The 23684-nt window shown below is 59.9% G+C and overlaps 1 protein-coding gene across 1 annotated transcript; it reads left to right on the forward strand.

The window, feature by feature from the left end:
• The first annotated feature begins 13340 nt into the window (after window positions 1-13340).
• Window positions 13341-22597, forward strand: MMP9 (matrix metallopeptidase 9). The gene is made up of 13 exons (XM_055140051.1): window positions 13341-13478; window positions 14102-14328; window positions 14741-14889; window positions 15062-15190; window positions 15293-15466; window positions 15978-16151; window positions 17105-17281; window positions 17378-17533; window positions 18555-18834; window positions 18987-19126; window positions 19498-19648; window positions 19738-19841; window positions 22488-22597. Exons 1-13 carry the CDS (start codon window positions 13341-13343, stop codon window positions 22595-22597), a joined length of 2109 nt encoding a protein of 702 aa, XP_054996026.1.
• Window positions 22598-23684: the final 1087 nt, after the last annotated feature.

Here is a 23684-nt window from a genome sequence, read left to right on the forward strand (position 1 = left end):
TCCTGGGGCCACCACAGGTGCCACTGTCTGTGAGCCCCAGGCCGGAAGCGAAGCAATCTCCCGCCGCACCACAGCCGGGCAGTGTGCAAACACCACGGGAAGGGCCGAGGCTGGGGCAGGCACCCTCTCACACGAGACACGCGCTGGCCGTGACCAGCAGGGGCCACCCGGGCGAGGCTGAGTGTGAGCCCTAGGTGGGACCCCCCAGGGGTGGAGAGTGGGACCCCCCAGTGAGCATGTATGAAAGATGGGCTTCAGTGAGCACTGCGGCCTGAGCTGCGACCCCCTCGAACAGACAGCACCATTGCTAACTACGAGCCCCACGGCCGAGTGGCCATGCAAGCTTCGGTCACGCAGCAGTCCCGGGGTGGGGGGAGAAAGGAGGGAAGAGCTCAGTGCTCAGAATCACTCTCGAGGTGGCGAGTCCTGGGCCCTGGGCCTGGAGAAGTAGCTCAGCGGGTGGCATGTCTGCCTTGCTCACAGCTGACCTGGCCGAGCCCTGCCAGGAGTGAGCCCAGAACCAGGGGTAACTCCTGAGCACTGCTGAGTGTTGTCCCCCAAACCAACCAAGCCAACGGAACAGGCGGCCGCCCCAGAGAGCCTGGCTCCACAGCTCTGCCTGCAGCCGTGCCCGCGGGAGGGCCCGGGTTCCTTCTCCGGGTTCGATTTCCAGCACCTCTGCCAACATAATATCATTCTAGAAAAAAAAAAAAGATACCATTGCCCACCTTGGCCTGGCCTGTTTCGATGCCAGGGTAGCTCACAGCTTGCCCTGGGTCCATCTAGTCCCTAGCGGGGATCCTGCTTTTGGGGTACTAGGAACGAGTGGTAATTAGGGCTTAAACCGAGAAACCGGATGAGCTTGGTCATGGACAAATTCTGGCATGATCCAAAGAGTAACAACTGGATTAGGACCTGCTAGGGTTAGGAAAGACTAATCTGGCCTGAGCACTGTAGTCTGGGATCTATATAGCGAGATGTCCCCAGGAGAGCCATCCTATAGGCTTAATGTGTCTCTTACTGTGTCCCTACAAAATGACTGATATTAAGAAGTAGAATTAAGGGGCTGGAGTGATAGCACAGCGGGGAGGGCGTTTGCCTTGCATGTGGCCGACCCGGGTTCGAATCCCAGCATCCCATATGGTCCCCTGAGCACCGCCAGGAGTAATTCCTGAGTGCAGAGCCAGGAGTGGCCCCTGTGCATTGCCGGGTGTGACCCCAAAAAAAAGCAAAAAAAAAAAAAAAGAAAAAGAAGTAGAATTAAGATGAATGTTGAAGTGGTGGGCTGGAGCGACAGCACAGCGGGTAGGGCATCTGCCTTGCACACGGCTGACTTGGTTTTGATTTCTTCGTCCCTCTCGGAGAGCCTGGCAAGCTACCGAGAGTATCCTGCCTGCATGGCAGAGCCTGGCAAGCTACCCGTGGCGTATTTGATATGCCAAAAATAGTAACAATAAGTCTCACAATGGAGACGTTACTGGTGCCCGCTCGAGCAAATTGGTGAACAACGGGATGACAGTGATACAGTGTTACAGTGCATCAGTGCGTTGCCCACCAGTTCCTGAGTGGTGCAGACCTCACTTGGACACCCAGAGGACAAGAAGGGGTGGAAGATGAGGCCGAAGCCAGGAGGGCACTTGCCCTGCCTGGGGTCCCCCGGGGTTCAATCCCGGCATCCCATATGGCCCCCTGAGCACTGGCAGGAGTGATTCCCGAGGGCAGAGCCGGGAGTAACCCCTGAGCAATGCTGGGTATGGCCCCAGAACAAAAACAAAACAAAATAACAAAAAGAGGGGTGGGTGGGGGAGGTGCCAGCCCAGCTGCAGGGGCAGGTAAGGGCCGGGGCATCTCAGCCCCCGTGAGTCTGAGTCTGTCCCCTCCGGCTCCTCTGGTTCACCCAGGTGGGAGGTGCTGGGTGACCACAGAATAGCTCACTCGGGGATTTCCCACCCACTCCCCGGGGCAGGGGATCCCCCCTAACCAGGGCGGGTTAGAACCCCCCAGATGTGGCTGCTGAGATAATGGTGTCATCTGCCCCGCCCCGAACCCTCCCCCCCCCCCATGACACTGTCCTGAGCTGGGAGGTGGTGTCAGGCAGAATCTTCCCTGAAGGCAAGCTCACTTGATAATTTCCTTTTCCAGCCAAGATTTGGTTGTTTGGATGGGGCTGGAGCGATAGCACAGCGGGGAGGGCGTTTGCCTTATACACGGCCAACCTGGGTTCAATCCCCAGCATCCCATAGGGTCCCCTGAGCACCGCCAGGAGTAATTCCTGAGTGCAGTGCCAGGAGTGATCCCTGAGCATCGCTGGGTGTGACCCAAAAAGGGAAAAAAAAAAAGAATTGGTTGTTTGGGCCACACCTGATGGTGGCCAGGGCTTACTCCTGGCTCTCCACTCAGCTATAGTAAACCCGGGTTGGTCACGTGCAAGGCAAGTGTCCAACTCGGCCCAAGAAAAAGCTACTTCAAGGATTTTGGGGGTGAGGAGAGTGGTGAAGCAATAGTGCTGCAGGTAAGGTCGATCTGGGTTCAATCCCTGCCCCACCAGGAGTGATCCCTGAGCACAGAGCCAGGAGTAAGCCCTGAGCACTGCTAGGAGTGACTCAAACCACCCCTTCCCGTGAAAATTTTTTTTTTTTGCTTTTTGGGTTACACCTGGCGATGCACAGGGGTTACTCCTGGCTCTGCACTCAGGAATTACCCCTGGCCGTGCTCAGGGGACCCTATGGGATGCTGGGAATCGAACCCGGGTTGGCCGCGTGCAAGGCAAACGCCCTACCCGCTGTGCTATCTCTCCAGCCCCTTCCCGTGAAAATTTAAAAAATTTTTTTTTTAATTTAAATATTGGATCGGAGCCATAGTACAACAGGGAGGGTGTTTGCCTTGCACACAGCCCACCTGGGTTCGTTCCCTGGCACCTCTTATGCCCCCCACAAGCCCGCCAGGAGTGATCCCTGAGCAGAGAGCCAGGACTAAGCCCTGAGCACCACCAGGTGTGACCCCCAAAACAACAAAAACACTCGAATGTCAAAGATAACCTTTGGGGCTGGAGAGAGGGGTCCATGGGCCTGAGCACCTCTGGGGACAGTCCGTGAGCACCGAGCTGGCAGCAGCCCCCGAGCATGGCCAGCATGGCCCCCAAATCATAAAACCAAACGCAGCCTGTGAGGTGAGTCAGTGGAGTGCAGGGAGCCCGAGGCTGTGAGGTTAGTCAGGACAGCATCAGGGGGGCCTGTCACGCTCCCTCCGTCGCCCGGAGCCCCGGGGTGTCAGCTCCGAGAGGGGCTCGCGCCCCATCTCAGCTTCGCACTCAGGGCCGTGGCGATGCGTCCTCACAGGTTCCACCTGTGGGACACGTGTGCCCCCCTCCCCTCCCTCGGTGGGAGATGCTGGTGACAGGGACCCTGTGTCCTGGGGGCAGCAGGGGTGGGAAACACCTGGTGTTTTCTTGAGAACCTTAAACTGCTCAAAAAAAAAAATACTTTGGTGCCAGGGAGCTAGTACAGCAGGTTAAGGCTCTTGCTTGGCATGCGGCCCGCCGGGGTTCAACCCACTAACAGACACTTACAGTCCCCCAGGTCCTGCCAGGAGTGACCCTTGAGTGCAGAGCCGGGAGTAAGCCCTGAGCACAGCCAGGTGTGGCCCCAAAATAAAGCAAAGAAATTCATTCCTTTTTTTTTTTTTTTTTCCTTTTTGGGTCACGCCAAACAATGCACAGGAGTTCCTCCTGGCTCATGCACTCAGGAATTACCCCTGGCGGTGCTCCAGGGACCCTATGGGATGCTGGGAATCGAACCTGGGTTGGCTGCGTGCAAGGCAAATGCCCTACGCGCTGTGCTATCGCTCCAGCCCCTCCATTCCTTTTTTAAAATTAGTATTACTTACTCATTCATTTAGTTCTTTTGGGTGTCAGGGATTAAACCCAGGGCTTCACACACATGAGACATTTTGCACTAACCTTGAGTTTACATCCATCCCCCCTGTTCTGGTAAGTGTACATTTGGGGTCTGCACTTAGGTCAGGCAGAGCCTTCCCTGCCAGTGGGCAACTCCATGCTGATGCCAAAGCAGTTGGTCCCAGGGCCCCCTGCCCCTCTATTTCTCCCCTGTCAGTGGACAAAGACCTTCCCCTGAGAAGAAATCCCACGTGACACTTCCCTGCCCCTTCGAGCTACCTTAGCCTTTAGTTTTTGCTGTGATTGTTTACTTTTGGGGTTTTTTTTTTGGAGGGAGGGGACACCCATGATGGTGAGTAGGGGTTGTCCCTGGTTCTGTGCTCAGGAGTGACTCCTGGTGGTGCTCGGGGGACTGTGAGTCTGGGGACTAAACTAGCATCAGTAGCAGCCAAGGGCCTTAACCCAGGTGCTAGATCTCTCTAATAGTTTTTGTAGAATAACATTGGTTTGTGCTTTCTCCTCTGCCACACGGAGCTTAGGTTTACTGAGTAACACCCATCACATGCTCCCAAAGCACTCCCGCTTCCTCCTCGGTATTCATCTTTAACTTCTCTGTGCTCTGCTTTCTCTACCTGTTAATCACTCACTTCCCCTAATCTCTGACTTGTAGGCAGATTCCTCAGAAATCTCTGGATTTATGTTTGAAAGTGCTTTTCTCCTTCCCTTCAGTCCTTCTGCGTAGTTTACTTTAGAGTAAGTCCTTTCTGTATAGACACAGGAATACAGCTAATGCCATGCTTTCATAATTTGGGAGTTAATTGATTCCCAATAATATTAATTCCCGGGCATCTGTCTTCTCAGCTTAAGCCTCAGTTGCCCTTAGTTCCTAGCACCCCAAAATCAGGGTCCCGACGACGAGGAACTGGATGGACCCAGGGCAAGCTGTGAGCTACCCTGGCATCGAAACGGGCCAGGCCAAGCGCCATAATACTTATCTATAAGTTAAGGGCATGATCATGGACAAATTCTATCATGATCCAAAGAATAACAACTGGAGTAGGACCCTGCTAGGGTTCGGAAAGACTAATCTGGCCTGAGCATTGTCGTCTGGGCTCTATAGCCAGATGTCCCCAGGAGAGCCACCCTACAGGCTTAATGTGTCCTTATTGTGTCCCTACAAAATGACTGATATTAAGAAGTAGAGTTAAGGTGAATGTTTAAATGGTTGTTGAGCCACGGAGAGGAGGAATGCACCCCTAGATGGTATTTGGCCCTAGAGCAGACATCCTGGCTGCAGGAGAGCTTTAGAAGAGCTTCCCGGAAGGATGGGCCCTTACGTATGTTGATTGTGTCGCTTCACCTGTGTGGTTTGTGACCCCCAGGGTTTGGAGTTTGGGGCTAGACGAGGCTGCAGAGGCTGCGAGATGGATCGAGACGGAGCGTGGAGAGACCAGGTGGGGGCTGGGAGGAGACGGGAGTGAGGGGCACGGTGAGACGGGAACGGGTTGCCGAGTGAGACTGGAACAGGCACGCGGGAGAATGGAATCAACGGGAACTGGTCACCAACCAGCCTGGCGGCCCTGCTCCCTCCTTCCTGCGTCTGTGGGTGGCGGCTGCAGGCCGGGGGTCAGGAAGTGGCTCATGACCACCAAACGCACGTGGCGGGCAAGAGAGAACGCCACCGCCTCCCACGCTCACTTGCTTCTTTTGCGATTACACAGATTTCCTTTTCATCCTTTCCCGTCCCCCCGCCCCCCGCCTTTCCTCCACAGAACCCCACTAAATAAACATCCTCCTCCACCCCCACCACACACCAGCCCGGTCCTCTTTTCCTTTTGGGAGGCCACACCCGGCGATGCTCAGGGGTTACTCCTGACTCTGCACTCAGGAATCACTCCTGGCGGTGCTCGGGGGACCCTATGGGATGCTGGGATCGAACCCGGGTGGGCCGCGTGCAAGACAAACGCCCTCCCCACTGGACTATTGCTTTGGCCCTGGGCCTCTTTTCTGGTCCTACCTAGGCTAAACCCCCTTCCCACCTAACTTCTGAACTCCACCCCACCCCCAGTCACTAGCCCCCCCTCCCCCCGACTTCCTTTTCTCCTGAGCCCACAGCTCCGTGACTCTGTTTCTGGAGCCAGAGACCTGGAACCCCATCTCTGGGCTCTACGGCCTGGAAAACGCTCCTCCATCAGGGGCTGGAGCCATCGGACAGAGGGTAAGGCGCTCACCTTGCCTGCTCCTGGCCCTGGTTGGATCCTTGGCGACCCAAGCACCGCGAGGAGTCACCCTGAGCACCGCGAGGGTGGGGGACCCCCCAAAACAAAGAAAGAAGGAAAAAGCTTTGCAATTTGAATGCCGAGGGCTTCACCATCTCAGGGTCACGCAGGACGTCGGGTGACCTGGGTGGGCTCAGTGGTAGGACTGTTGCATGAGTGAAACACTGGTGTGACCCGGTTGTGCGGAGAAACAGCCCCGCTCCTTTCTCCTTGCTCGGTCGCCAAACAACCCGGGTAGGTTACGGGTGTTGGAAAAGCACAGACTGAGGCGGCCTGAGGGGAGCGAGTGGAAAGTGCCAGAAGGACCAGGAGCTGGTGTCCGCCGGGGAAGTCCCAGCTCCGTCCCGGGGGGGCTCTGTTGTCCAGTTCTGGGGAGCAAGATCCCGGGGCGAGGCCGCGTGGGAGCCTGAGTCCGAGCCGGGAAAACAAGAGGGCTCAAGTCCTGAGCTGACATGGGTGGGCACACAGACCACATGGAGCTCACGTGACGGCTTCCGACCCCTGGGGGGATGCTCCCTTCCCTGGGGCAGTGTTAGGACCCACTTCGCCGGAGAGCTGCCATGACAGGCTCCGAGTGACTTAGGCCTCTTCCAGGAGCAAGAAAAGCAGAAAAACCAGATGCTTTCGTCAAAGATTACATCCCCGGAATAAGACTAGGTCTCTGGAATGTAACTGTCAGGGAGATGGGCTGGACGTTGCGGGTCAAAACAACAACTGTATCACTGTATCACTGTCATCCCGTTCATCGATTTACTCAAGCGGGCGCCAGTAACGTCTCCCTTCGTCCCAGCCCTGAGATTTTAGCAGCCTCTCCTTACTCGTTTTTCCCAACGATTGGAGGCTCTTTTCAGGGTCAGGGGAATGAGACCTGTTATTGTTACTGTTTTTGGCACATTGAATATGCCACGGGGAGCTTGCCAGGCTCTTCCCTGCGGGCAGGATACTCTCGGTAGCTTGCCGGGCTCTCCGAGATATATATATATATATATATATATATATATATATATACATATATATATACACACATACATATACATATATATAATTTCCCTTTATGATGATGTGTGCAGGAATACGTTCATTCATGCATGGGGCTCGACCTGAGCGTGTGGAAAGCACCCTGGAGTGTGGTGGTGGTTGGGTAGTGGAGGTCAGCTGCCTGGGCTGGGTCCCTTGGGGCGGGGAGGGCTCTCACCCGCCCCCCTCTGGGGCGCCCCTGGTGCGGAGTCCAGTGGCATGGTTATGGGGGGCCTCATTTGATGCTCCCTTCAGGAGAAGCAGCCGTGAGTTCTGGAGGGCTGCCGATGAGATTATCTGGCGCCAGTAGGAGGTGGCTGATGGGTGTGACCCCTGGGTCTCCCGAGATTGGGGGAAGCAGGCAGAGGCTCTCTGCTCCCGGTCCTGCTGAGTACTCTGTAGGTAGTAGAAAATTGCTGAGCCATGCTTACTTGCCAAGATGAAAGTATGAGCACTTGAACCTAGCGCCCGGGGGTCCTTGTTGGAGCCCGCTGCACGCGGCGGGTACCTGGACCCCAGCTAGCTGGAGCAATAAACCTCACTATGTGATTTGCCTTATCAGCTCTGTCCTCTGTCCTTGAGGGGTGGTCGACTCCAGACTCTAACAACAGAAGAAGGCACAGAGAGGCACAGAGACTCGCCCAAGGTCACACAGCTGGAAGGGCAGAGCAGGAGCTGGGACTTTCAAGCCCCAGCCGAAGTCAAAGCCTCTTTCCACAGCTGCGTGTGGGGAAGGTGAGCAGTGAGGCATGACGTCATCCTGGCTGAGGAGGGAGGTGTGTCTGTGGGGTGTGGGAGCGACGGGCCCTGTCCCCTGGGGCCATGCCTTCCCACGCACCCCAGACCCAGCAAGAGCAGGAACAGGCGTCTTCCCGACATCCTGTCCCCGCAGCTGCTCCGGGAGGCCTGGGAGAGCCTTGGAGTTCCCCGGGTGGGGGGGTGCTGGCTCGGCACCTCGTGAGGCTGACCCTGTGCTGGGGACCTCCAGTTAGTAATAGCGGCTGCAGGCCTGTGTCACGGAGCCCGAGGGGGGTGACTCAGGGCCCCGAGATCGGCCCCTTCCCCACCGCGCTGGCCTCCGGCACCCGAGGGTCTGCAGACGCCCGTTGTCGGGAACCCAGCTCAGGGTTAGGGCGCTCACCTGGGCTGGGCCAGCCGGGGCTCCTCTCCCGGGGTCCGGGCTACGCTCTTTGCGGTGTTGGGAGGGGGTGGGACAGAGGGGAAGGGGATGTGGTAACCAGAACCACTTCCTGCCTGGGGTGTTGAAAGAAAGCCACACTGTCCCCAAGTTCCCCTTGGGGGGGAGGCCAGGAGAGGGGGAAGTGGGGGAAGGGGGAGCCCAGGAGGATTGACCTGGCTTTTGGGTGACTCCAGAATCACGCTCTCGTGCTCCAGAAGAAGTGCTCTTTCTGCTCCCCCAGGACGAAGCACTGGCCCCAGGTGGCAGTCACAGAGAGTGGCAGGTCCTTGCTAACGGGGTGGGGGGGTATTTCACCGTTCCTCATTATCTCCCACAAAGAAGGCACCATCCTCGCCCCGGGCTACAGAGGGCAAAGCTGAGGCCTGGCGCCTGCTCAGGTCACACGCCGGGCGGTGCCCAGGGCCGGGACATCCCCGTAGCGATGCCCGCACACGGTCCCTGGCTTGCTTGGTGGTTGAGGAGGGTAAATGCTCCGCCCTGGGCCTCAGTTTCCCTCCTTTCGTGAGGAGGACCTGGGGGTAGATGCACTTCCCTTCCGTGATGTTTATCTCCTTCGTTCCTGTTTTTCTCTCTTTTTTTTGGGGGGGGGGTGGGGGGTTTGGTCACCCCTGGCGATGCTCAGGAGTTACTCCTGGCTCTGCACTCAGGAATTACTCCTGGCGGTGCTTGGGGGACCCTATGGGATGCTGGGAATCGAACCCGGGTCGGTCCCGTGCAAGGCAAACGCCCTCCCTGCTGTCCTATCGCTCTGGCCCCTCATTTCTTTTCTCCCCACCGGACTCCTCATGTGCGTGCAGGGACGTCACGCTGGCCTGCTCTGGAACATCTCCACCGGCACTTGTGCAGTGAATCCCTTTTTTTTTTTTTTCTTTTTGGGTCACACCTGGCAATGCACAGGGGTCACTCCTGGCTCATGCACTCAGGAATTACTCCTGGCAGTGCTCAGGGGACCATATGGGATGCTGGGATTCGAACCCAGGTTGGCTGCGTGCAAGGCAAACGCCCTACCTGCTGTGCTACCACTCCAGCCCCGTGAATCCTTTTTATAGGGTGGAGGACCCGCCTTCTTGGAGGGTTGGAGCGTACGGCCCCTTTACATACAAAAATCCACCTTGACATGGAGGCAGGGGAGGGTGGGACAGTGGGGGGGGTACCGGGGAGATTGGTGGTGGGTACACTGGCGGAGGGATGGGTGTTTGATCACTGTGTGATTGTAACCCAAACACGAAAGCTTGTAACTACCTCACCGTGATGCAATAAAATAAAAATAATAATAAGAAGAAGAAGAAAACAATCTACCTCGAGGGGCCACAGAGGTAGTTCAGTGAGTAGGGCTCTGGCCTTGCACGCGGCCAACTTGGGTTCAATCTCGACACCCCATATGGTCCCCTGAGCCTTATCAGGAGTGATCCCCGAGCACAGAGCCAGCCGTGGGTGCTCCCGGGTGTGGCCTAAACTGCTCCCCACTTGCACCGCCCCCTCCAAAAATAAAAAAAAGAAAGAAAAGAAAGAAAAGTCCACCTTGACCAGTGATTCTCAACGGTGGTGGCTTTGTGTCCCCCTCCCAAATTCTGGGGTGTCTGGGGATGTTGGAAACCGCAGCTTGTCCCCTGGGAGGGGAAGGACCACTGGCACCCGCAAGCGGAGGTGGGGGACACTTGTAATGATTCTGCGAGGCCCGGGCTGAAGAGTCACCCTCGCCCAAGGCAGCAGCGCTGCCCCTCTGAAACGGGACATCTCGGGGCTGGGGCGATAGCACAGTAGGGAGGGCGTTTGCCTTGCACGCGGCCGACCCGGGTTCAAATCCCAGCATCCCATAGGGTCCCCTGAGCACCACCAGGGGTGATTCCTGAGTGCAGAGCCAGGAGTGACCCCTGAGCATCGCCGGGTGTGACCCAAAAAGCAAAAAAAACAAAAAAAAAAAAACCAAACAAAATGAAACTGGACATCTCTCCACGGCTGCAAAGTCTTCTCGGACGGCTGACGGCCCTCGAGAAGGGCCTCCCGGAGCCCCCGCAGCCCAGGTCTGCGCCCAGCAAGGACCCCTGCGTGGAACGACAGCTCCCCTCTCTGAGTCGTGTGGCTGCACGACCCCGCTCCCTCACAGCCGAGCGGCGTTTCCCGGGGGCGCGTGTGTGCGGTGGGTCAGGAGCCGTGTCCAGCCTCTTCTCCCCACCCTGCCAGTGCTGCAGCTCCCCGGAAACAGTAATAAAGAGGAAACGCTTTCGCTCCCGGCCCTGCTAGGCTTGAACCTTGGTTCCCGGTCTCTTGTGGGGTTTGCTTTTTTTTTTTTTTTTAATTTGTTTTTATTGTTGGGCCGCACCGATTGTGCTCAGGGCTTCCTCCTGGCTCTGCGCTCAGATTCCCCCCGGAGGGACTCGGTCCCCACAGTGCAGTGCTGGGACCGAGGCACGGGCCATTAGTGTGCAAAGCAAGCACCTTGCCCGTCTCTTGGGCCCCTGCTTGGTGGCTTCGTTTGGTGTTTAAGACGGTGCCAGTCCCCGAAAGGGTCTTTCTTCTCTTCTGAATTTATTTTTGCGGGAGGGAGCTGGCCGGGCTGCCCCTGGCCGTGCCTGGAGGCTGCAGTGTTCAGAGGGGGGTTCCTCTGTGCGTGGGCCCGGGTGGTGTCGAGACTCGGCCTCGGCTCGGCAGCCTTAGCCCTATTCTCTTCTGTCTCTCCAGACCCTCTTTTTTTTTTTGTGGGGGCAGGGGATGGGCCACAGCTGGAGGTGCTCAGGGCTCACACATTCACACACTTACACAACCACGCACAATCACATTCACACACTCACACACACACAGTCACACAGTCACACACACACACTCACATACACTCACTCACATTCACACACACTCACACATTTCACACACTCACACATACACACACTCACAAACACACACACACACACACACACACTACTGCCTGCAGCAGGGCCAGAAGTTGTCCATGGTGCCGTTGGCCTCAGTTGAACCTGACCCGGTGACCAGGCACTGGCCAGGCAGGCACGCCCAGCCCCTGCACCGCGGCTCCAAGCCCCTGCTTCTGAGGAATTCCTTTTTGGAGGGAGCCACACCCAGTGGAGCTCAGGGCTGACTCCTGGCCCTGCACTTGGGGCTCCCTCCTGGTGGGGCTCCAGGGGCCACATGGGACGCCAGGGGTCGAAGCTGGGTCAGCCGCATGCATTGTTACCGCTCCAGCCCCTGGCTCTGAGTATTCACTTGTGCAACCACAGGCACGTTCTTGAAGTGCTGTGAGCCTCAGTTTCCCTCCTCTGAACATGGGAGGGGGATCTTCGGCCGAACTCCCAGGTGGTAGCGAGGAGGACAGGAGGCACCTGCGGGGAACTGGCGCCCAGACGTTTCCCGAACACGCTTTGATGGCCCAGGGGTGAAGGGACCCGCCCAAAGCCCCGGCGCTGGACATGGCCAGGCTGGGAGTGGACGCCGGAGGTGTCCAAGTGTGCCCCGGGCAGCGCCCACGGGTCCCTGCGCCAGAGGGCAGCGTGACATGTGCAGTCCTTTATTTTTCTGCTTTTTTGGGGAGGTCACTCCTGGCTCTGCACTCAGGAATTACCCCTGGCAGTGCTCAGGGGACCCTATGGGATGCTGGGAGTCGAACCCTGGTCAGCCTCGTGCAAGGCAAACGCCCTCCCCGCTGTGCTATCACTCCAGCCCCCACAGTCAGTCCTTTAGGTGCCACCTGTGGGGTTCTTTGTGTCCTTCAGAGAGGACAAACATAGATCCTGCCCCTCCCCCCCACCATTGGCTGCCCTGGAAGCAGGGATGGGTGGGGCGGGGGAGGCTGCGGGCACTGGCCCTGCGGCCATGACTGGGCTCAGGCGGCCTCCCCACCCTGCCGTGCAGCTGGAGAGTCCCAGGACCAGAGAGGGAAAGGCCTTCACTCGGAGTCACACAGCCGAGACCGCCTCCTCTCCAGGCTCGGGGTCAGAGCCCAGGTCTCGGCCTGGACGCGTGGCAGCGGGCCGGGCTCTCTCCTCAGGACCCGTCCCCACCCCCCTGCCCCCCTTCTGGCATGGAGCTTTCCGCCTGTTTTCCATCTCACTTTAGCCTCGCTCCATTTAGGGACGAAGGGCCCTACTTTACAGCCGAGGAAGCAAACACATTTGGACCACTGCCCGTATGTGAGAGACCGTCAAGCCATGTCTGCCCAGCTGCCTCGGACTGTCCCCTTGGTTCCCAACTCCTGTCTAGTGGCAACTCCTTTAGTGGAGCGGCGGAGAGGGGTGGGGCAGGAGGGCTTCCTGGAGGAGGAGAGAAGACAGCCTGGAGGTCAGGCAGGAGGAGGCACCCCCTGCAGGTAGCCAATCAGGAAAGGGGAATCACCAGGCTCTGGAGAGGTGTTGGGGGGTCCCTTCCCCGCCTCCAGGTATGGGGTGGGGGGGTCCCACACTCACAACTGCCTCCTCAGAAGGGGCTATTCGGCAGCCCCCGGAAACACCTTTAAGAGAACGAACACCGGCCCCCAAGTGCACCCGTGACTCCAGATGACCCCCGCCCTCCCCAGGGGCGCACCTTCCTCTTTGGGAAGCTGAGTTGGAAGGTGGTTCTCGTGTGTGTGTGTGTGTGTGTGTGTGTGTGTGTGTGTGATCCCAAGCCTGCAAAATAAATCAGCAAATATCTGAGACAGAGCAGCCAGAGGCCTCCCGCCCGCCTCCCCCGGCCCCTCGAGCCGAGCTGTCCTGTCCTCAGAGCTCCTCTGTTTGCAAAACCCCGACCTGGGTCTGTGGTTTCCTGGGGTCCTGCCGCGAGCGAGGGAGAAGGTGGTGTAAGCTCTTTCCCCCTCTCATTCCTTCTCAAGCTGGGGCTCCCCCGCCCCCCACTCCTTGAGTCAGCGGATGGGCCCTGCCCCCTGGGAGGGGCGGGGCCCCTGAGTCAGCTCCCGGCACCTTCTTAAGGCCCAGGGGTCGGCGGGCCCGCCAGCCGCGCCATGAAGCCCTGGCAGCCCCTGGTCCTGGCGCTCCTGGCGCTGAGCGGCTGCCCGGCCGCCCCCAGGCCGCGCCTGCCCACCCTGGTGGTCTTCCCGGGAGACCTGCAGAACAACCTCACCGACCAGCAGCTGGCAGAGGTGGGCGGGGGCCGGCCAGGTCAGGGTCAGGGGGTCAGGAGGGGCGGGCAGGGCCGGGCCTCGGAGGACCAGGCTCTGGGGCCGGGTGGGAGCGGTGGCTATGCACGGGGCACCCGGCTGCCCGTGGTGAAGGACTGGGGTCTCGGGGGTGCCTCTGGGAGGGGATGGACGCTCGGGAATGGACGGGGGGACTTCCTGGATGGGCGGTGGGAGGAGGGGACACGGAGAGTGGGAGGTGGGGGCATGGGTGGTGGGAGGAGGGGACACGGGGAGTGGGAGGTGGGGACACGGGGAGTGGGAGGAGGGGACACGGGGAGTGGGAGGAGGGGACGCGGGGAGTGGGAGGAGGGGACTCGGGGAGTGGGAGGAGGAGATGCGGGGAGTGGGAGGTGGGGGCATGGGTGGTGGGAGGAGGGGACGCGGGAAGTGGGAGGAGGGGACTCGGGGAGTGGGAGGAGGGGACGCGGGCCGTGTGGGATGGGGTCGCGGGCAGCGAGAGGGTTTGGAGTGGGCCGAGGCCTTGGGTGGGCCGGGGTGAAGGTGGGGGGTCCTGGTTGGGCTCGGGGCCGCGTGGTGGCCCGGGACTCCCCGGCAGTGGCTTCTCTGCCCGCGCCCGCCCGCAGGAGTACCTGTTCCGCTACGGCTACACCCGCGTGGCGGAGATGCGCAGGGACCAGCTGGGGTCGGCGCTGCGGCGTCTCCAGCACCGCCTGAGCCTGCCCGAGACGGGGGAGTTGGACGAGGCCACCCTGAGGGCCATGCGGGCCCCTCGCTGTGGCGTCCCCGACGTGGGCCGGTTCCAGACGTTCCCGGGAGACCTCAAGTGGCATCACCACAACATCACGTACTGGTGCGTGGGGCCTGCTGGGACGCGGGGTGGGCAGGGCGGGGGGGCGGGGGGACGAGCCTCGAGAAGAGAAGCCCGTGTGTCCCACTCTCAGGGGAGGGAGGGAGGGGCCTCGCGGGGACACCTCTTCCAGGTAGCCCTTGTGGATCGAGGGTCCTGGCAAGTCCAGCGAGCCGAGAGAGCGGGTGAGGGACCGAGCGAGCGGCAGGGCAGCGGGGAGGGTGCCGTCCTCCATGCGGATTCCTGGACGCAGGGCCAGGAGCCACCCCTGAGGGGCCCTGGGGGTGTCCCCCGCTCCTCCTGAAAACAGATGGACAATGGGGGAGGAGCCCAGAGCAGCCTGAGGGAGTGGGTGTCTGCGGTGGGCCGGCTCGGGGCTCCCCCCTGACCCCACGCCGCCTGCTGCCTCCCGAAGGATCCAGAACTACTCGGAAGACCTGCCGCCAGCCGTGATCGACGACGCCTTCGCCCGGGCCTTCGCCGTCTGGAGCGCGGTGACCCCGCTCAGCTTCACCCGCGTCTACGGTCCCGACGCCGACATCATCATCCAGTTTGGGATTAAGGGTGAGGTGTGGGGGGGCGGGCAGAGCCAGTGGGCCCTTGGAAGTCTTCGCTCCTGTCTGATACCTCGCAGGATTCCTTCCGGGCTCCTGGTGCCCGCGGCCCGTGTGCTTGGGCAGTGCACGACCCACGCCGCGGTGCCCGCCAACTCCCTTTCCTCCCCTTGCTTGTCCAGAGCACGGAGACGGGTATCCCTTCGACGGGAAGAACGGGCTCCTGGCACACGCCTTTCCTCCCGGCCCTGGCATCCAGGGGGATGCCCACTTCGATGACGAGGAGTTGTGGACGCTGGGCAAAGGCGTCGGTGAGATCCGGGTCTGCCCGCCCCACCCCCACCCCCCCGCCACCCCTCCCTGTGCCCTTCGTCCACTCCCTTCCCCGCTGACGCCCCTGCCCTCCCCTGCAGTGGTCCCCACCCGCTTTGGAAACGCCGATGGTGCCCCCTGCCACTTCCCCTTCACATTCGAGGGTCACTCCTACACGTCTTGCACCACGGCGGGGCGCTCCGACGGCCACAGCTGGTGCAGTACCACCGCCGACTTCAACACGGACCGTCGGTTCGGCTTCTGCCCCAGTGAGAGTGAGTGCACCCCGAGATGGGGTCCAGCACCCTGCGTTTCCCTCGTTTTTTTTGGGGGGGGAGGGGCTGCACCCGGTGGTGCTCCTGGCTCGGTGCTCAGGGATCACCACTGATGGGGCTCGGGGAACCAGAGGGGAGGCCGGGGTTCGAACCCAGGGCAGTCGCAGGTGAGGCCAGTGGCCTCCCCGCTGCCCTGTCGCTCTGGCCCCAGTGTTCCCCGTCGTTCCCACACGTGTGGGTGCGGTGGCTCCTGGGGCCCCTCTCCAGGAAGGGGCCACGTGGTGGCAGGGAGACCCCGGGGCCTCCCCCAGCCGCTCACTCCCAGGAGCTCACGCCCCTGGGTGCTTTGTGTGGCCGAAGCCGTGCGGGAGGTGGGGGGGGCTCCTGCTCCCTGGGCCCCCCACGCTCCTCAGCCAGGAGAGGGGAGTCGGGGGCTGGAGCCCCTTGCTGGGCGGTGGGGGGTCGGTGAGCTCACCTGCGGCAGCCTGGGGTGACCCTCTGGCGTCTCCAGGACTCTACACAGAGTACGGCAACGGGGAGGGCAAGGCCTGCGTGTTCCCCTTCATCTTCGAGGGCCAGAGCTACTCCTCCTGCACCACGGCCGGGCGCACCGACGGCCACCGCTGGTGTGCCACCACCGGCAACTACGACCAGGACCAGCTCTACGGCTTCTGCCCCCACAGAGGTAGCGCAACCACCCTCGGCCCCCGCCCGCCCGGGGCCCCTCTCGGGGTCCATGTTAATTTGCCTTTGGGGGCCACACCGGGCCATGCTCGGGGGCTCCTCCCGGCTCGTGCACTCAGGAATCACTCCTGGCAGGTGCTCGGGGGACCCTACGGGATGCTGGGGATCGAACCCGGGTCAGCCGCGTATGCAAGGCAAAGGCCCTCCCGCTGTGCTATGGCTCCAGCCCCCTCTCTCTGTTTTCTCCTGGTCTCCAGGTCCAAACTCACCAGCCCCTAGTCTGACTCCTTTGGAGCTACGTTCCCGGCTCGGCCTATTGAAATAGGCCCCCAGGAGAGAGAGAGTCCGGGGCGAGGTGTTTGTCTTGCTTCCCGCCAGCCCCAGTCCTGGTCCCTGGCATCACATAGATTCCCTTGAGCCTTGCCAGGGGTCGGCCACTCCTGAGCACAGGTTCAGGAGTAGATGCCGGGCATCGCCGATGCTTGCCAAATCAAAAGTAAAATAGGGTGGGGCTGTAGCGATAGCACAGAGGGTAGGTTGCCTTACATGCGGCCAACCTGGGTTCAATTCCCAGCATCCCATAGGGTCCCCTGAGCACCACCAGGAGTAATTCCTGAGTGCAGTGCCAGGAGTGACCCCTGTGCATTGCTGAATGTGGCCCAAAAACCAAAAAAAAAAAAAAAAGATGAGAGGGGAGCGGGCTGAAGCGATAGCACAGTGGGGAGGGCGTTTGCCTTGCACGTGGTTGGCACGGGTTCGATTCCCAGCATCCAATATGGTCCCCTGAGCACCGCCAGGGGTGATTCCTGAGTGCATGAGCCAGGAGTGACCCCTGTGCATCGCCGGGTGTGACCCAAAAAGCAAAATAAATAGATAAATAGGCCACTAGCTTCTCTCGCTCCGTATTGGAAGCCCCCCTCAATCCCCGCTCACCCAAGGCTCTGGTCTCTCTAGCTGACGCCGTGGTGAGCGGGGGCAACTCGGCGGGGGAGATGTGCGTCTTCCCCTTCACCTTCCTGGGCAAGGAGTACTCGGGCTGCACGCGGGAGGGCCGCACAGACGGCTTCCTCTGGTGTGCCACCACCCCGAACTTCGACGACGACAAGAAGTGGGGCTTCTGCCCCGACCAAGGTGGGCCGGGCGCGGAGGTCCCGGGTGGGCGCCCAGCGGGATGGCTGGGAGGGAGCCCCCCGCTCAGGGTCCGGCTCTCGGCTCGTTCCCCTCCAGGGTACAGCCTGTTCCTGGTGGCCGCACACGAGTTCGGCCACGCACTGGGCTTGGAGCACTCATCAGTGCCCGAAGCGCTCATGTACCCCATGTACAGCTTCACCGAAGACCCGCCCCTGCACGCGGACGACGTCCAGGGCATCCAGCACCTCTACGGTGAGGCCGGGGCTGGGGACAGAGAAGGGGGGCAGCCCGATCAGAGCTCTGGGATGGGGAAGAGAGGGGAGCTGGGGGCCAACGACTGCTAGGTCGTGTTTGGAGATGGTGCTGGAAAGACAGATGAGCTCAAAAGCCCCGTCTTGGGGCTGGAGTGATAGCACAGCGGGTAGGGCGTTTGCCTTGCACGCGGCCGACCCAGGTTCGATTCCCAGCATCCCATAGGGTCCCCTGAGCACCGCCAGGAATAATTCCTGAGTGCAGAGCCAGGAGTAACCCCTGTGCATCGCCGGGTGTGAACCAAAAAGCAAAAAAAAAAAAAAAAAGGCCTGTCTTGGGGGGGCACTCTCGGAGATGCTCAGGGGTTACTCTTGGTGGTGCTCAGGGGGACATATTAGATGCTAGAGATGGAACCCGGGTCTGTCTCATGCAAAGTCAGCGCCCCACATGGTATATACTATTACTCTGGCCCCCCAAGAGCCAATCTGAGATTAAAAATCATGGAACAGGGGCTGGAGCGATAGCATAGCGGGTAGGGCATTTGCCTGGCATGCAGCTGACCCGGATTCGATTCTCAGCATCCCTTATGGTCCCCTGAGCACTGCGAGGGGTAATTCCTGAGTGCAGAGCCAGGAATGACCCCTGTGCCTCGCTGGGTGTGACTCAAAAAGAAAAAAAAATCATGGAACAAACACTGAGGGCCAGGAGGCAGCTTGGAGGACTGAGCACAATGGAAATGTTGGGGCCAAAGAGGTAGCACAGTGGGTAGGGCACTTACCTGGCACGCGGCCAACCCGGCTTCCATCTCCAGCATCCCATATGGCCCCCTGAGCCCCGCCAGGAGTGGTCGCTGGGTGCAGTCAGGAGTAACCCTTGAACGCCGGCGGGTGTGGCCCCAAATAGAACAGATACCCCAGTGAGGGAGAGACATGAGACAGGGCCCCTGGTAAGCTCCCGGGGGCGGCTGGTCCGTGCGCGAGAGAGGCGGGATGGGGGGCCTTCATGGGTCGTCTCTTTCCAGGTGCTCGTCCTAAACCTGGACCCCAGCCCCCAGCTCCCAGCACACCCGAGCCCACTGCGCCCCCCACAGTTTGCCCCACGGGGCCCCCCACGGCCCTGCCCTCTGGGCTTCCCACCGCTGGCCCCACGGGCGCCCCCTCGGCAGGTCCCACGGGACCCCCCACTGCCGGCCCCTCGGCAGCCCCCACGGCGTCTCTGGGCCCCGAGGAGGACGTCTGCCAAGTGAACATGTTCGATGCCATCTCGGAGATTGGGGGGCACCTGCATGTCTTCAAGGACGGGTGAGAACGGGGCTGGGTGGGCGGGGCGGGGGGCGTGGAGAAGGGACCGCCCCGCCCCGCCCCTCCCGCCCCTCCCGCCCCGCCCCCTTCACTGCTCCTCCGGGAGGCCGGTTGAAAGGTCAGTGCTCAGCCTTCCCTTGCCCCGTTCCCAGGAGGTACTGGCGGCTGCCTGCGGGCGCCGGTGGACGGGTGGAGGGGCCCTTCCTCATCAGGGACACGTGGCCCGCACTGCCCACCACGCTGGACTCCGCCTTTGAGGATCCGCTCACCAAGAGGATTTTCTTCTTCGCTGGTTGGTTCCCTCTGCCCCCCTCCCACCGCTTTTTTTTTTCATTTTGGGTCACACCCGGCGATGCTCAGGGGTCACTCCTGGCTCTGCACTCAGGAATCACCCCTGGCGGTGCTCGGGGGACCCTATGGGATGCTGGGAATCGAACCCGGGTCGGCCGCGTGCATGTGCTATCGCTCCAGCTCCCCCACCACCACCACCACTTCTAAGGGGCTGGCGACGGCGCTTTGCTCCCCTGGACCCGGAGGAGGCAACAAGCCGAGCTCCGAGGGGCCTTGCTGGACCCTTTCTTTGCACCGTGAAGGACACTGAGTGGCCCCACCCCACCTCCCCGCCCCTTGCCCCTACACCCAAGCGACCCTTCTCCCCTGCAGGGCGACAAGTGTGGGTGTACTCGGGCACGTCGGTGCTGGGCCCCCGGCGGCTGGACAAGCTGGGCTTGAGCCCTGATGTGTCCCAGGTGACCGGGGCCCTGCGGCGCGGAGGGACCAAGGTCCTGCTCTTCAGCCAGGAGCGCTTCTGGAGGTGAGCGGCGCTCCCGCCGGCCGCCGGCAGGGGGAGCCCGGGCACCGCCCGCCCGCCGCCTCTCACCTGTCCCTCGCGCCTTCTGGCAGGTTGGACTTGAAGTCTCAGATGGTTGATGCCCAGAGCGCCACCCCCGTGGACAAGCTGTTCCCCGGGGTGCCCTTGGACTCGCACGACGTCTTTCAGTATCAAGGTGAGGGCTGAGGCGGGGGGTCAGAGGAAGAGCCCCCCTGCCCCTACCCTTCCCCATACACACTACCCTTCCCAGCCCGCCTTAGAGTTGTCTAAATTATTTTCTATTTATTTATTTTTTAAATTATTTTGAATTTTTTGGCCCTTGGGGTCACACCCGGCGATGCTCAGGGGCTCCTCCTGGCTCTGCACTCGGGAATTACTCCTGGCGGTGCTCAGGAGACCATCTGGGATGCCTGGGATCGAATCTGGGCCAGCCACATGCAAGGCAAATGCCCTCCCCGCTGTGCTATCACTCTGTCCCCCCCCCCGCCCCCCCCTTAGTGTTAAAGCCAAATCCTAAGCAAGAGAGACAGGGTCCCTGGGGACTGAAGCAACTGCCGCAGCACAGACCAGTTCTGAAGAAGGCAGTGCTGGCCCTATAACATACAGGGCATGACCAGAACCCAGATTTCTTGCCTTTGGCGGGAAGCTCTTTTCTCATGTGGTTTGCAAAGCAGGGAAATACTGTGACCTTACAAGTTCCCTGACACATGGTGACTCGACTTTCCCCTCTGTAAAATGGGAGCGCTCAGGAGTCATGCTTCCATTCTCACAGTTCACAGACAAGGCCCGCTGACAGCACTTGCTGAAACATTCGCTTTCACTGTCTCCTTTGCAAACCCTAATCCCAGCCTTGCTGGCTCTCTGGGATATTTTACATATATATATATATATATATATATATATATATATATATGTTTGTTTTGGGGTCACACCTGGCGATGCTCAGGGGTTACTCCTGGCTCATGCACTCAGGAATTACTCCTGGTGGTGCTCAGGGGACCATATGGGATGCTGGGAATCGAACCCGGGTCGGCCGCGTGCAAGGCAAACGCCCTACCCGCTGTGCTATCACTCCAGCCTCTTTATTATATTCTATGGGAGTCAGAGTGGAGGAGAGTGGTCTTAGCAGGGGAGGGGGACCTCAGACCCATTCTAGGGTCAAAGGAATGGATGGGATTTTTTTTTTTTTTTTTTTTTACTTTTTACTTCTCCCACTACCCTGTCATTTGCTTTGCTCCTACTCCCAGCTTGGTTCTGGGTCTGGAGGTACGACCATGCGGTGCTGAGCTTATATCCGGGGCTCCCACATGCCAACCATGTGCTTTCATCCCTGAGTCATCTTCCTCCACCCATGCACGGACCCATCAAGGTCATTCCTTGCTGAGGGGCTTGCTCCTGGGTGTCCCCTCAGACCAAAAGCTTTCACCCCACATGGCCACTGGACTGCCTCCCTCCGTCCTTCGTGTCCGGCACTAAGGCTGCCTGTCCAAAGAAGTCTTGGCTGGAGGCAGGGGGGCGGCTGTGCTGTGCTCAGGGCTTGCTTCTGACTCTGTGCTCTGGGACCACTTCTGTGGGGCTCAGGGGATCCTATGTGATGCTGGGGACCGAATCCGGCTAAGCCCCATGTAAGGCAAGTGCCCTACCCACTGTACTATCATTTTGGCCCCAAAGAGGTCTTTTCCGACCCTCATTATCAATTCCACTATTCGCTAGAAGATTCTCCCAGAGACTTTGTTTGTTTTTGTTTGTTTGTTTGTTTGTTTTGCCCGGGGGCTGCAGCTAGCTGAGCTCAGGGTTTACCCCAGCCTGGTGCTCAGGGGTCACTGCCGGTGGGGCTTGGGAGACCCTATGTGGTGGTTCCAGGGATCCAGGCTAGCTTGGCGGTGCAAGGCGAGCGCCTCACCCACTGTACCGTGGCTTTAGAAGGTGCATGTCTGAGGCCAGTCAGACGGGCACCTTCGACCTCCCTGGGGTCCAGCGGGACCCTGTCACAGAGGGTGAGACTAACAGACACGTCGAGAGACAAGTGAGCATGAACTGTCTGAGCCTTAAGGTGTCCTGGACAGTGGACAGTGCTGCGGGGGCGTCCCACTGTCTGGACATTTATACCACTCCCTGCCACTCCCCCCCACCCCACCCCTGCCAATGGATAAGTCATAGTTAGCTTAGTTGAGTGAGTGAAGGAGGCCTTCAGGCTAGTTTGCTGACACACCACCACTCACGAGGGGGGTGAGGAGCAGGGCGGGGGTCTCCCACAGCCTGTCTGTGGCGAAGGCACTATTATAACACAGAGCCCTGCCGTGCCCTGTCCTGTGTTTGCCCATGCTGTTCCCACAGCTAAAAGACCCTGACCCGTCTTACTCTATGTTTGGCCTGGCGTATTTGGGGCATTTATCATCTATTTTATTTTATTTTGCTTTTTGGGTCACACCCAGTGATGCTCAGGAGTCACTCCTGGCTCTGCACTCAGGAATTACCCCCTGGTGGTGCTCGGGGGACCCTATGGGATGCTGGGAATCGAACCTGGCTCGGCCACGTGCCAAGCAAACGCCCTCCCCACTATCCTATCACTCTGCCCCCCCCCCAATCTATTCTGTTCTTTCCTGCTATTCCCTCCTATCCTGGGGGTGCCTCTGTAAATCCCGCGTATCCTAAGAATGGAGCTGTTGGACCCAGGGACTGTCCCCCACCTTGGGCCTGGAGGGCAAACTCAGGGGCCCTATAAAAACCTGGGAAAGATCTAGAAAGGGCAGCCGGGGGGTTGCCGGTGCTGTCCTGGGTTCCTGCGCGTGGCTGAGCCTGGGGTCCCTGTCCCCCGCAGGGAAAGCCTACTTCTGCCAGGATCGCTTCTTCTGGAGGGTGAATGATGTGAACCAAGTGGACCTCGTGGGTTACGTGACCATCGACCTCCTCCGGTGCCCCGAGAACTAGGCGCCCCACCACCCGCCGGCGCTCAGCAGAGGACCAGGGGGCCGGCTGGCTGGAGGACAAGGAACAGTGGGTGTGGGCGGGGCCTCCCTCACCGTCTTCCTTTTTTATCGCGATGTTTTTAATAAACTTAGACTATTGGGTTTTCTTCCTTTCCCTTTTCGTTTCCGGGCCACACCTGGCAGTGCTCAGGGCTTACGTCTGCTTTGCGCTCAGGGGTGGCTCCTGGCGGGTTTGGGGGATTACGTGAGGTGTTGGGTATCGAACCCTGGTCAGCCGCATGCAAGGATGGCGCTTATGGCGCTTCCTGAGTGCTCCGGGCATTTTATCACCAGTGACACTGAGTGCTCCTATCCGGCCGGTAGAATGTGATTATTCTTGTTTCACAGCCGAGGAAATGGTCGATTTAGAATTCATTCATCGCACCCCGGCCTGCCTCCAGCCCTGGCCTGAGCTCTGCTCGAGGGAGCGAGGGAGCAGATGGTTTCTGCCCTCAAGGGCTTCTCACTGTTCTATTTATTTGGGGGTGCCTCCCAGGACCCTCAGAACTTGTTTAAAATGCAGACTCCGCACCAGCCCACCACTAGAGTCCAGTTGGGTTTCAAGGGTGACTCTGCAGGGGGCTGGGGCGGTAGCACAGCGGGGAGGGCGTTTGCCTTGCATGTGGGCGACCTGGGTTCTATTACCAGCATCCCATAGGGTCCCCTGAGCACCGCCAGGAGTAATTCCTGAGTGCAGAGCCAGGAGTCACCCCTGTGCATTGCCGGGTGTGACCCAAAAAGAAAACACAAGGGTGACTGCAGCATTGGAGAAGGGGTCCCCATGGAGGGGGGCAGTGTGTGACCCTCACCTGGAGAGACGCGAGGTGGCAGCGTGCGGCACCGTGCCCTCTGCCCTGGCCCTGAATCTGGAAGAAGGAGCCAGAGCTTCTTGGGGGACGGACAGGGGTGGGGGGAGTCGATTGTCTCCGTCGGGGTATTTTGCAAGAACCAGTGACCCTAAAATCTCGCCCACCCTCACCTCACACGCTGGTGCACACAGGCACACAGGGGAGGGCGCTGCCCTGGATCTGTCGTGAGAAGTGGACCTT

Source organism: Sorex araneus, chromosome 5, assembly GCF_027595985.1.
Source record: "Sorex araneus isolate mSorAra2 chromosome 5, mSorAra2.pri, whole genome shotgun sequence".
Lineage (NCBI taxonomy): Eukaryota > Metazoa > Chordata > Mammalia > Eulipotyphla > Soricidae > Sorex > Sorex araneus.